The 9,358-nt window shown below is 39.1% G+C and overlaps 1 protein-coding gene across 1 annotated transcript; it reads left to right on the top strand.

Moving 5' to 3' along the window:
- Positions 1–2,720: 2,720 nt before the first annotated feature.
- Positions 2,721–7,179, top strand: LOC122643062 (L-ascorbate oxidase homolog). Its single transcript, XM_043836699.1, has 8 exons — positions 2,721–3,015; positions 3,108–3,217; positions 4,577–4,847; positions 5,040–5,142; positions 5,244–5,589; positions 5,684–6,049; positions 6,158–6,236; positions 6,661–7,179. Exons 1-8 carry the CDS (start codon positions 2,875–2,877, stop codon positions 6,871–6,873), a joined length of 1,629 nt encoding a protein of 542 aa, XP_043692634.1. The 5' UTR covers positions 2,721–2,874; the 3' UTR covers positions 6,874–7,179.
- The last annotated feature ends 2,179 nt before the right edge of the window (positions 7,180–9,358 follow it).

Consider the following 9,358-nt stretch of genomic DNA (forward strand, 5'->3'; position numbering starts at 1 on the left):
TATCTCGTGCTTCAATCCAGAGTGCGAGGTTCTACCAAAAACAAAGAAAAATCCAGAGTGCGGGCTGCAGGAAGGGAAGGGAAGCCCCGATTCCTTATCCCTTATCCACCTGCAAATTAAGTCTCTTCATGACTACTCCAGGCCTATAAATTGAAATCAACAACAATCATTTAACGACACAGTAGTGCCCTTTTTAGACATAAACTGAAACCAACCTTATTACACCAACAATGGCAGACTATTCTTCCTACAGAAATTTGTTTGTGAGCAAAACCAGAGAAGAAGAGGAAGAAAAAGAGATTACATTCCAGAGGTACAAAGAAATCGTTTCAAGCCTTCCAAAAGAGGAAAGTACAGCATTTGAAAATTTTATCTGCAATTGCCAAGGCTTTTGGTATGCAGATGTACATTGCCAAGGAGTACTTGCAGTGCAAGAGCATTTCAAGGCTCATTCTACCGACATTATCATTGCAAGCAACTCCAAATCAGGTAGTAGGGAAGATCTGAGAATCTGAGATGTGATTATGTGAAGTGCAGGAGTTACCTAGTAGTAGGGAAGGCAAACGACTTCTCCGGCAACGAATCGAGGTTAAGGCGTTAAGCCGATTACTCACTACTTAGGGAAAGAGGAAGAGGAAGGCAACCGCAACGAGCGGCGCCCTAAGTCCCTTAAGCCATTAAGCGTTAGGATGCTTCGATAGGAAATGAAATTGTAAAGAGATTTAGCCATTTAGGGTTTGCCCTTAGGACATTTTTGTCTTTTCCTATTTAATTTGTCTTAGATATATATAGTATTATATACTTATATTAATACAGGGTCGGGCTAGGCTAAGCCCGAGGCCTTATCCCGGACCCGACCCGACCCTGCCAGGGTCAAGCTATTTCTAAACCCTGACCCGCCCTTCGGGCTGAAAAATCAGGGTCGGGTCAGGGTCGGGCTTAGGGCGGGTTCGGGCTGAGCGGGCTTTTTTGACTCCCCTATCTATCCCCTTATTTTAAGGAAGAGAGAGAGACTCATGGGAGTGCTGTTGTAAGCCACACTCCCGGATATAAAACTGCTTCCTTTTTTAATATATATAAATAGGATATTTGAAACCAAACCAAAGGTGTTCGATCTATCAAAATCAAATCGAAGTTGACAATTATCGGTCTAGTTGGTTTCAGTTCATTATCAATTTCTCTGATCTGTCTGGTCAGTTTTAGTCTGTTCTCAATTTCTATTATCGATTTAGTATCATATATTCATACATAAAAGAAAAAAAATATTGAATTTATCTATTTTTGTTGGGTTTTTTCCATTTTTGTCTTAACAGACAGTTTCGATCTCTTAGCAGTTATTAAAAACAAAAAAAACAAATCAATACTAAACCGATAAGAAATTTAGTTAGATTAATTCCATTTAGTCGACAAAAATTACATTGAATTGAAATTTTAACAATTCTTTTCTTCTAAGGTGCTTGCAAGATACAACTCCCTTCCCCCCCTTATAGAGAGTATGATGTTTATGGAAATAAAGATTTCAAATGGAATAATTTAATAGGGTAGCCATTAGCATAGCATTTGAATTAACATGCACTACTTTTGGAACAATCTTTTTTAGAAACTTAACCAAATGTGGCCTTATTGAAATTTTGACCCCAACCAATTTACCATAATTTGTTGCTCCCACAATATACACCTTATTTGTTCTATGAAAACTTTATTATTTCTCAATACTATTTTTATATTCTATATCAAAACAAGCTGAAAAATCTACCTATTTGGTAAGAAAACGCCAAAGATTCTGTGTACTGGTATGCATCATACATGATTTCGCACATAACATTGGATGGGGATAATATAGGTTGAAATGACCAGGATTTTAAAACATTGAATTGATCATTGGCGATTCCAATCTAGATCAGATTGGAATAGGTCCAAATCAATGCTCAAGAATCCTAGAATCAGTCCTTAAATCCAAAAATAAAAAATTTCTAAGGGTTTTGGGTATGAATTGGCCATATCGAATTGGTAGAAATTAGAATTGATCATGATTGATTCATCGATCTAATTCCCGATTCTTAAAACCCTAGAAATGACCAAAACTCACTCTCTTATTTGACGAATGGTTTCGATGACCATGTACGACTGTGCATTACATAGCATTCATGAGAATTCAGACTTAAATTTGAACAATATTTGGGCCCCATTTATTATAACTCCATAAGACATTTATTATAACTCCATAAGACAATAGCCCAACTAACCTTGCCAGAGGCAGAGGTGGATAAGAATCTTCATGAACCAAATTCATAAGACACGCCAAAATGATTTACCGCGTAAAAATGTCAGTGTCGGTCTAAAGATCACACGCTACTAAACAAAATAATCCACCAAAGAAAACACACACGTTCTTGGATTACTCATCATTTATTAATCTAAAAATAGTTGTATTGGCTTGATATTCCGTAATTTCTAGCACCGCAGAGTTTCATAGACTCACAGTCATTCGACTTTGAGCATGTGCGAGTCTCTGCGGCCGTCCTACCATGCGGGTGCGGCTTCCCGCTATTAAACTGACAGCTCATAGCCTTCTGAGAGTACCGCTTCTCTCCCTTCCTCCTTTACTTCCCTCTGCTTACAAAACCCCGTTCTGTGTCTGCAACTCTGTATCCAAGACTCCATTATTGTAAGCTCTTCTCATCACCGACTTGAATCACATTCTTAGCCTTTACCCAATCTAGCTGTGTTCTTTTACTCCCGGGTACACATCTCTGCAACTTCTTCAATGGCGCCGTAGAAGACCTTCCCCTTTCCAGTATATCTGTCGCTCTATTTCAGTGTTTCTATTCGTTCGTTAGGGAGTTCTATTGAAAAGATAAGAAGAGAAGAGTTATGGGAGATAACAGGCTTTCCTGTTCTCTCTTGTTCTTGTTCCTTTTTCTTGCTTCTTGCGTTAATGGCGAAGACCCCTACAGATTCTTCACATGGAATGTGAGTTACGGCGATATCTACCCTCTCGGAGTGAAACAACAGGTATATTTTATTGAAAACTTACTTCACAAAGTTCAGATTTTCATTTGGAGAGTAATTTTTTTGACAAATGAGGAGGTATGGTAACGATGCAGGGGATCTTGATAAACGGCCAGTTTCCAGGGCCTCAGATCGAGTGCGTTACGAATGATAACTTGATTGTCAGTGTCTTCAACAGCTTAAACGAACCGTTCCTCATCTCTTGGTAAGTAAAGTGTTAAATGTTTCTCCGATTCTCCCCCACCTTGCTTCGATCCTTTGTGTTTGGAGTAAACTTTAAGTAATTTCTTTATCTTTCTTGTTTCGTTTTTCGCCTTTTCTAGTTTTCTCGAATCTCCATAGACCAGATCCGTCTGCTACCGTTTATAGAAATGTATTCCGTTTCTTTCGTTGGGTGCAAAGGGGGGGGGGATTTTAAGACTGCCATTAAAGAACAGTGTTTTTTTTCTTCGCTTTCCAGCTCCCAGTAGAATTATTTTTTTCTGAAATTACCAATCTGTAGCATTGGTGGATTTGAAGTTAGATCCGTCGCATTGTTCTTGAAAAGTTGGTATTCGGGGGCATTCTGGTAATCTGTTGCGCCATTGTGCGGGAAATCTACTTTTAAAGTTTTTTACAGAGATTATGAGTTCAGGGATCACGGATCAATTATTCTATGGGAAAAAGGAGACTGTATTGGTTGGCAGATTGGGTAGCTACACACATGCACCCACATGGCTATAATTTTGGTGTCGATCCTGATCAGGAATTGGGAATTAAGAATTGATGGATAGAAGGTAGATCTGGACAAGTTAAGCTTTTTACAGCACAATAGATTACCAGAAAAGACCATTGAAGCTCGTAGCCTTATAGCAGTTGGCATTCCTCTGTTCTATAATCTCACTTCTCAAACAGATCCTGCTGTTTTCAATCTTCACCAATTGTTGGGGGTACGATGTCTTGTATTCTGGGGCTTGGTTTGTGGGTTGATTCTGAAGGGCCGTTAAGAGGTGGTAGGCCTTAAAGCCCCGAGGCCTACGGAGAAAGCCTATATGGGTGTTTTAGTAAAATTCTTGTATAGGGTTTCACTATAAATATGTAGCGAAGGTTCTATAACGAAATCTGAGAGAGGTATGAGGACAAGTGGCTGTAACCCTATTCTCCATTAATAGTGAAACAGAACTCATCTCACCATGGACGTAGGCAATCTTGTCGAACCAAGTAAATCTTTGGGTTCATTGAGTAATTGTTGTTTGCGATTTCCATTCTTTTCTATGTCATGTTAGGATTCATTTTCAACACCAACGAGGTCCAGATCTTTCTCATGGCAAGACGAATTACTTTAATTTATCACTGACTTACCATTGGGAATGAATTTCCAGTTCCATGTGAAATTATTCATTCTACATCAAAGTTAACAGTCTGGTGGATTTTCCTTTTCCCATTTCACTTCACAGTTTCATTTTTCTAATGATACTATTGTCTTATTTCACTCCACTTCACCTCTAGATAAACATGGCCTAATTGATATTAGTTGTTTAAAATAGAATCTAATGATTCTTTCTTGTTATCTATTCTTCACCAGGAATGGTTTGCAACATAGGAGGAACTCATGGCAGGATGGAGTCTCTGGCACCAACTGTCCCATTCCACCCGGGCAAAATTTCACTTACATTCTTCAGGCTAAGGATCAGATTGGCAGCTACTTCTACTTTCCATCACTTGCATTTCACAAGGCTGCTGGAGGGTTTGGTGGCATCAAGATCTTTAGCCGCCCAAGAATTCCTGTTCCTTTTCCTGACCCAGCTGGGGATTACACGATTCTAGCTGGTGATTGGTTCAAGCAGAACTATACAGTAAGTATATGATTGTGTTGTTTAAAACAATAATAAGTTGGGAAATTAATTTGTTGTATGTGGTAAACCTTTTTCCGGGCAATGTTTCAATGCCAGCTTTTGCTTTTGGATTTTGTTTTTTTGTGTGTATGTGTGTATGTGGGTGCGTTTTGTTTATCTAAATGATGATATCGGCTTCATTGTCGCTAACAGGATTTGCAAGGAATCTTAGACAGTGGGCATGATCTTCCCTTTCCTGATGGGCTTCTCATCAATGGCCGTGGTTGGAATGGATACACATTCACGGTTGATCAAGGTAACCATAAATTCATGAAATTTTAAGTTGTTTCAGCCATAAATAACTGATTGGGCTCATAAGACATGTAGTCTCACTGTTCTATACTACCTCTTGGGCAGGTAAGACATACAGGTTCCGGATCTCCAATGTGGGTCTCACCACATCTGTTAACTTCAGGATTCAGGGGCACACGTTGACACTGGTCGAGGTGGAAGGATCTCACACAGTTCAGAACACCTATTCTTCCCTCGATGTCCATCTGGGGCAGTCATACTCTGTCTTGGTTACAGCCGATCAGCCTGCACAGGATTACTACATTGCTGTTTCTACACGGTTCACCAATCCAGTGCTCACAACTACAGCCATTCTCCATTACAGCAACTCAGCTGGAAGTGTTTCTGGTCCTCCCCCTGGTGGCCCAACAACTCAGATTGATTGGTCTCTCAATCAAGCTAGATCTGTCCGGTACTCCCCACATTCCATTGATCAATCAAGTTCTGCTTTTGCTTATGATCAATTTGGGTTTTCTTATTTGTAGTTTCTGTGTCTATTGGAACAGATGGAATCTGACTGCAAGTGGTCCAAGACCTAATCCTCAAGGCTCTTACCACTACGGATTGATCAACACCACTCGTACAATCAGGCTTGCCAACAATGCTCCTGTCATCAATGGCAAGCAAAGATATGCTATCAATAGTGTCTCCTTCATTCCTGCAGATACACCTTTGAAACTAGCAGATTACTACAAAATCTCTGGCGTCTTCAACCTTGGAAGCATTCCCGACAATCCTACTGGTGGCGGTGGCTACCTCCAGACTTCTGTAATGGCTGCGGATTTCAGGTCCTATGTTGAGATTGTGTTTGAGAATTGGGAGGACACTGTACAGTCATGGCACATTGATGGATATTCCTTCTTTGTTGTTGGGTAAACATTTTTTTTGCCACGATAGACTATTTGAATCATACTCCTTGTTCTGGTTATTCTTGATTTCTGAAACTCTCTGAGTTTTTTTTTTGTTTTTTGGATGAACAGGATGGATGGAGGCCAGTGGTCGTCTGCAAGTAGAGACAGTTACAATTTGAGAGACACAGTTGCTCGTTGCACTGTTCAGGTAGGAAACAGAAACTGAACTCCCACCCCCACCAGTGTTATATATTTGGTTGGTCCTAAAGATCATATAAGGCTTGAAAATTGGAAATGGTATAGATTCGTTGAGCGTGCATTCATACCACATAGGCTTGGCTACCTGTAAATGCATCTCAAATTAATGCCACTGAGGACATATGGGCAGCAAAATCATTTTCCTGTGGCTAATTAGAAGGCCAAGGTGCTTGGATGCGTTTTCCGTAATGCTATTAAATCTTATATACATTTAACTCTATATTCTATGGTCCTCTGTTTCAAAACGCATCCAACTTGCTGGTTAATCAGATGGTCGAGTTACCCGGATTGGCTAGCTGCTGAGTTAGTTGAGTTTCCTGGTTTTAAAACAATGCTATGGTCTGATATAATGGGTTCTCTAATTGGAAATGCAGGTGTACCCCAAGTCATGGACTGCAATATACATGGCTTTGGATAATGTGGGAATGTGGAATATAAGGTCGGAGAATTGGGGTCGACAGTACTTGGGCCAGCAGTTTTACCTTCGCGTGTACTCCCCTGCAAATTCATGGAGAGATGAATACCCAATCCCAAAGAATGCTCTTCTTTGTGGTAGAGCAGCTGGTCGTCGAACTCGGCCTCTATGATCAACCAGAACTTGTTTTTCGTCACGAGAGGGTGACGGGTTATTCAGTATTTGGTTCATTAGCAGAAGATGGGCTCTCTACAAGGTGTTCCGGAAGGGCTCAGCTCCTAACAGAGGCATTTATTTTATCAATTTTTTTTTCTCAATTAAAGCATTTATTCTCCAATCTTCTTATCCTTAGGCATTTATTTTGGTTCTTTTCCTATAATTATGGGTTTGGAATGTTAGTTTTCTTTCCATGGTTTGTCTTGTTTCATTTTAAACATGATAAACCCAATTTAGAAGAGAACGTCTAGTTGTTGCTGCATAAAACTACTTTTATACTGTAATTTGGCTAGAACTAGAAGTCATTAAATATATGAACTTTATAATTAATTGCCTGCCGAAGGTCTCTTGAGGCCCATTTGGATGCTGACTCATTGTCCCATTCTAGAAATGTGTGCAAGCTATGCATGGATTTAAGTATCAGTAGAGATGTAAATGGACATTCGAAAATTCGTATTTGATCCGCGTTCATCTTCGTTTAGGAGAATCCAAATCTGTCCGAAACTAATTGGATACGAATATGATAATCCCCGTATTCGATCGATTATTATCGGATTCATTTAACAATCCAACGATAATAAAATATCTAAAATATATCTATGTCCGTTTATCCTTTAAGTTACCTTATTGGATTTTGTATTTTTTTTTTATAATTTTTAAAATTAAGATAATGCGATTCTTTTTCTATATTTTCTATTGGTTTATGTATATTGTTTTATGCAATGTGATACATGGAATCACACATCTATGTGAGAAAATCAAAGACTACGAAGAGTAGAAGAAAAGATGGTTGTTGAACTCTCAAGTCTCAACCCCAACCCTCATCATAAAAACGGTAAAGATGTCAATGGATAGTCGAAAATTCATATTCGATCCATGTTCATATCCAATTAGGAGAATTTGTATTCAAAAAATCATTATCTGGAAACAATCCGAATCTGTCCTAAACCAATAGGATATTTATCCGAATCCGTTTGAATATAAACAGATACGAATATGATAATGTCACTATCTGAACGAATTTGATCCGTTTACATCTCTAGGTATCAGGTATTAAGATCGGATATGGGGATAGTATTAGATGTATTGGACAGTCTTACGCTCAAAGATATTGATACAATAAGGTATTTTAACCATTATACTGTGTCTGTACTAGCACTGATTCGATATCGGCCAGTTATTGATATTGTCAGTTGATACACTGACACGTTTAATAATTGGGTGGTCCCGGTGTGGGGTCTTAGCCCGTTGGGCGCTCGATCGTACCGACCGAATATAGTCTGACCTAGTCCAACCTATTTAAGATTGCTTGAAATTCCAATTTTACCCTGGGATACATTTTCTACTGATTAAGTTGATTGGATGAGTAGTTGAGAGCAGAACTACAAAGATGTTTTTGACAGGACAGATTAGATCAATTGATTATTATTTTTAGGGGTGTTGTTCTCTGTGCCGCAGCACACACTGTGCCCAAGCTCATGGGGGTGGGTGCAATGATCACCTTGCCCCCCTGAGTGGCAGACCAATGTGACTAGGCGCAGTCTGTGCTGCGGCACAGAGAACATTGTCCCTTATTTCTAAGCTTTGGTTTGATTGCCCCATATGTAAATTTTATTGTCGAATCATTGCTATGCAACTGGACAAAAGAAAAAGGCATTATAGGTTGTTCTGGTGATTTTACTTTTGATGCCTTTAAAAAAAAATTTATTGGACCTCGTGTGCTATTTTAAGTGGTGTTCTTTCTTTACACCATAAGAAATATCTAAGAAAGAAACATTGATGATTAAGTTATTCTTTATCGAGAAAGGTTCATTCCGAGTCATAAGAGCAATCTTTTTATTTATTTATTTATTTTTTGAATGATAGATCTTATCTTTTCGTTATGGTAATGCAATGCAAGAAGTAAGAAATCAGGTTGTTTCTGATGATAATTAATGGATAATGAATTGATTAAGATAAATAAATAATGAACATCCTATTAGCTCGGTTAAGGCCCGTTTAAAGATTGTTTAGAATTAAATAGGACCATAGCCCAGTTAAGGCCCGATTGTAGTAGCCTGAGCCTGTCCAGACCCGGCTCGATTAACGAAACGGGTGGTCACAATGTAGGGTTTGAGATTGGTGGAGCCTGGTTAGGTCTGACCAAGACCGATTGGTTAACACCCCTAGTATGATTCATCACTTACTTAGTTCTTTCCTTTGTATGGTTGTATTGGTTGTCTAAATCTCGACTGAAGTTGATTTGCATTTTTCCCCCTCATCGAATTTGATCTAAGCTTACTAGTTCTATAGTGCGAAGGAGTGGGGAGCACATAATGTTGATAGAGGGGGGAGAGGGTAGGTGTGGTAGAATAGAACTTTGGGGCGAAACCCCAATCGCAAACCATACAGTGAAACCAAAACACGATGTAAAAATTCACAAAGAAAAGGTTGGGCGTACC

This window comes from Telopea speciosissima, chromosome 10 (assembly GCF_018873765.1).
Source record: "Telopea speciosissima isolate NSW1024214 ecotype Mountain lineage chromosome 10, Tspe_v1, whole genome shotgun sequence".
Classification (NCBI taxonomy): domain Eukaryota; kingdom Viridiplantae; phylum Streptophyta; class Magnoliopsida; order Proteales; family Proteaceae; genus Telopea; species Telopea speciosissima.

Excerpts from the sequence above, each read along its gene's own strand:
- LOC122643062 (XM_043836699.1), top strand. The coding sequence starts at position 2,875 with ATGGGAGATAACAGGCTTTCCTGTTCTCTCTTGTTCTTGTTCCTTTTT. Across the intron at positions 3,218-4,576 it reads GAACCGTTCCTCATCTCTTG|GAATGGTTTGCAACATAGGA; the intron begins GTAAGTAAAGTG and ends ATTCTTCACCAG. Across the intron at positions 4,848-5,039 it reads GGTTCAAGCAGAACTATACA|GATTTGCAAGGAATCTTAGA; the intron begins GTAAGTATATGA and ends TGTCGCTAACAG.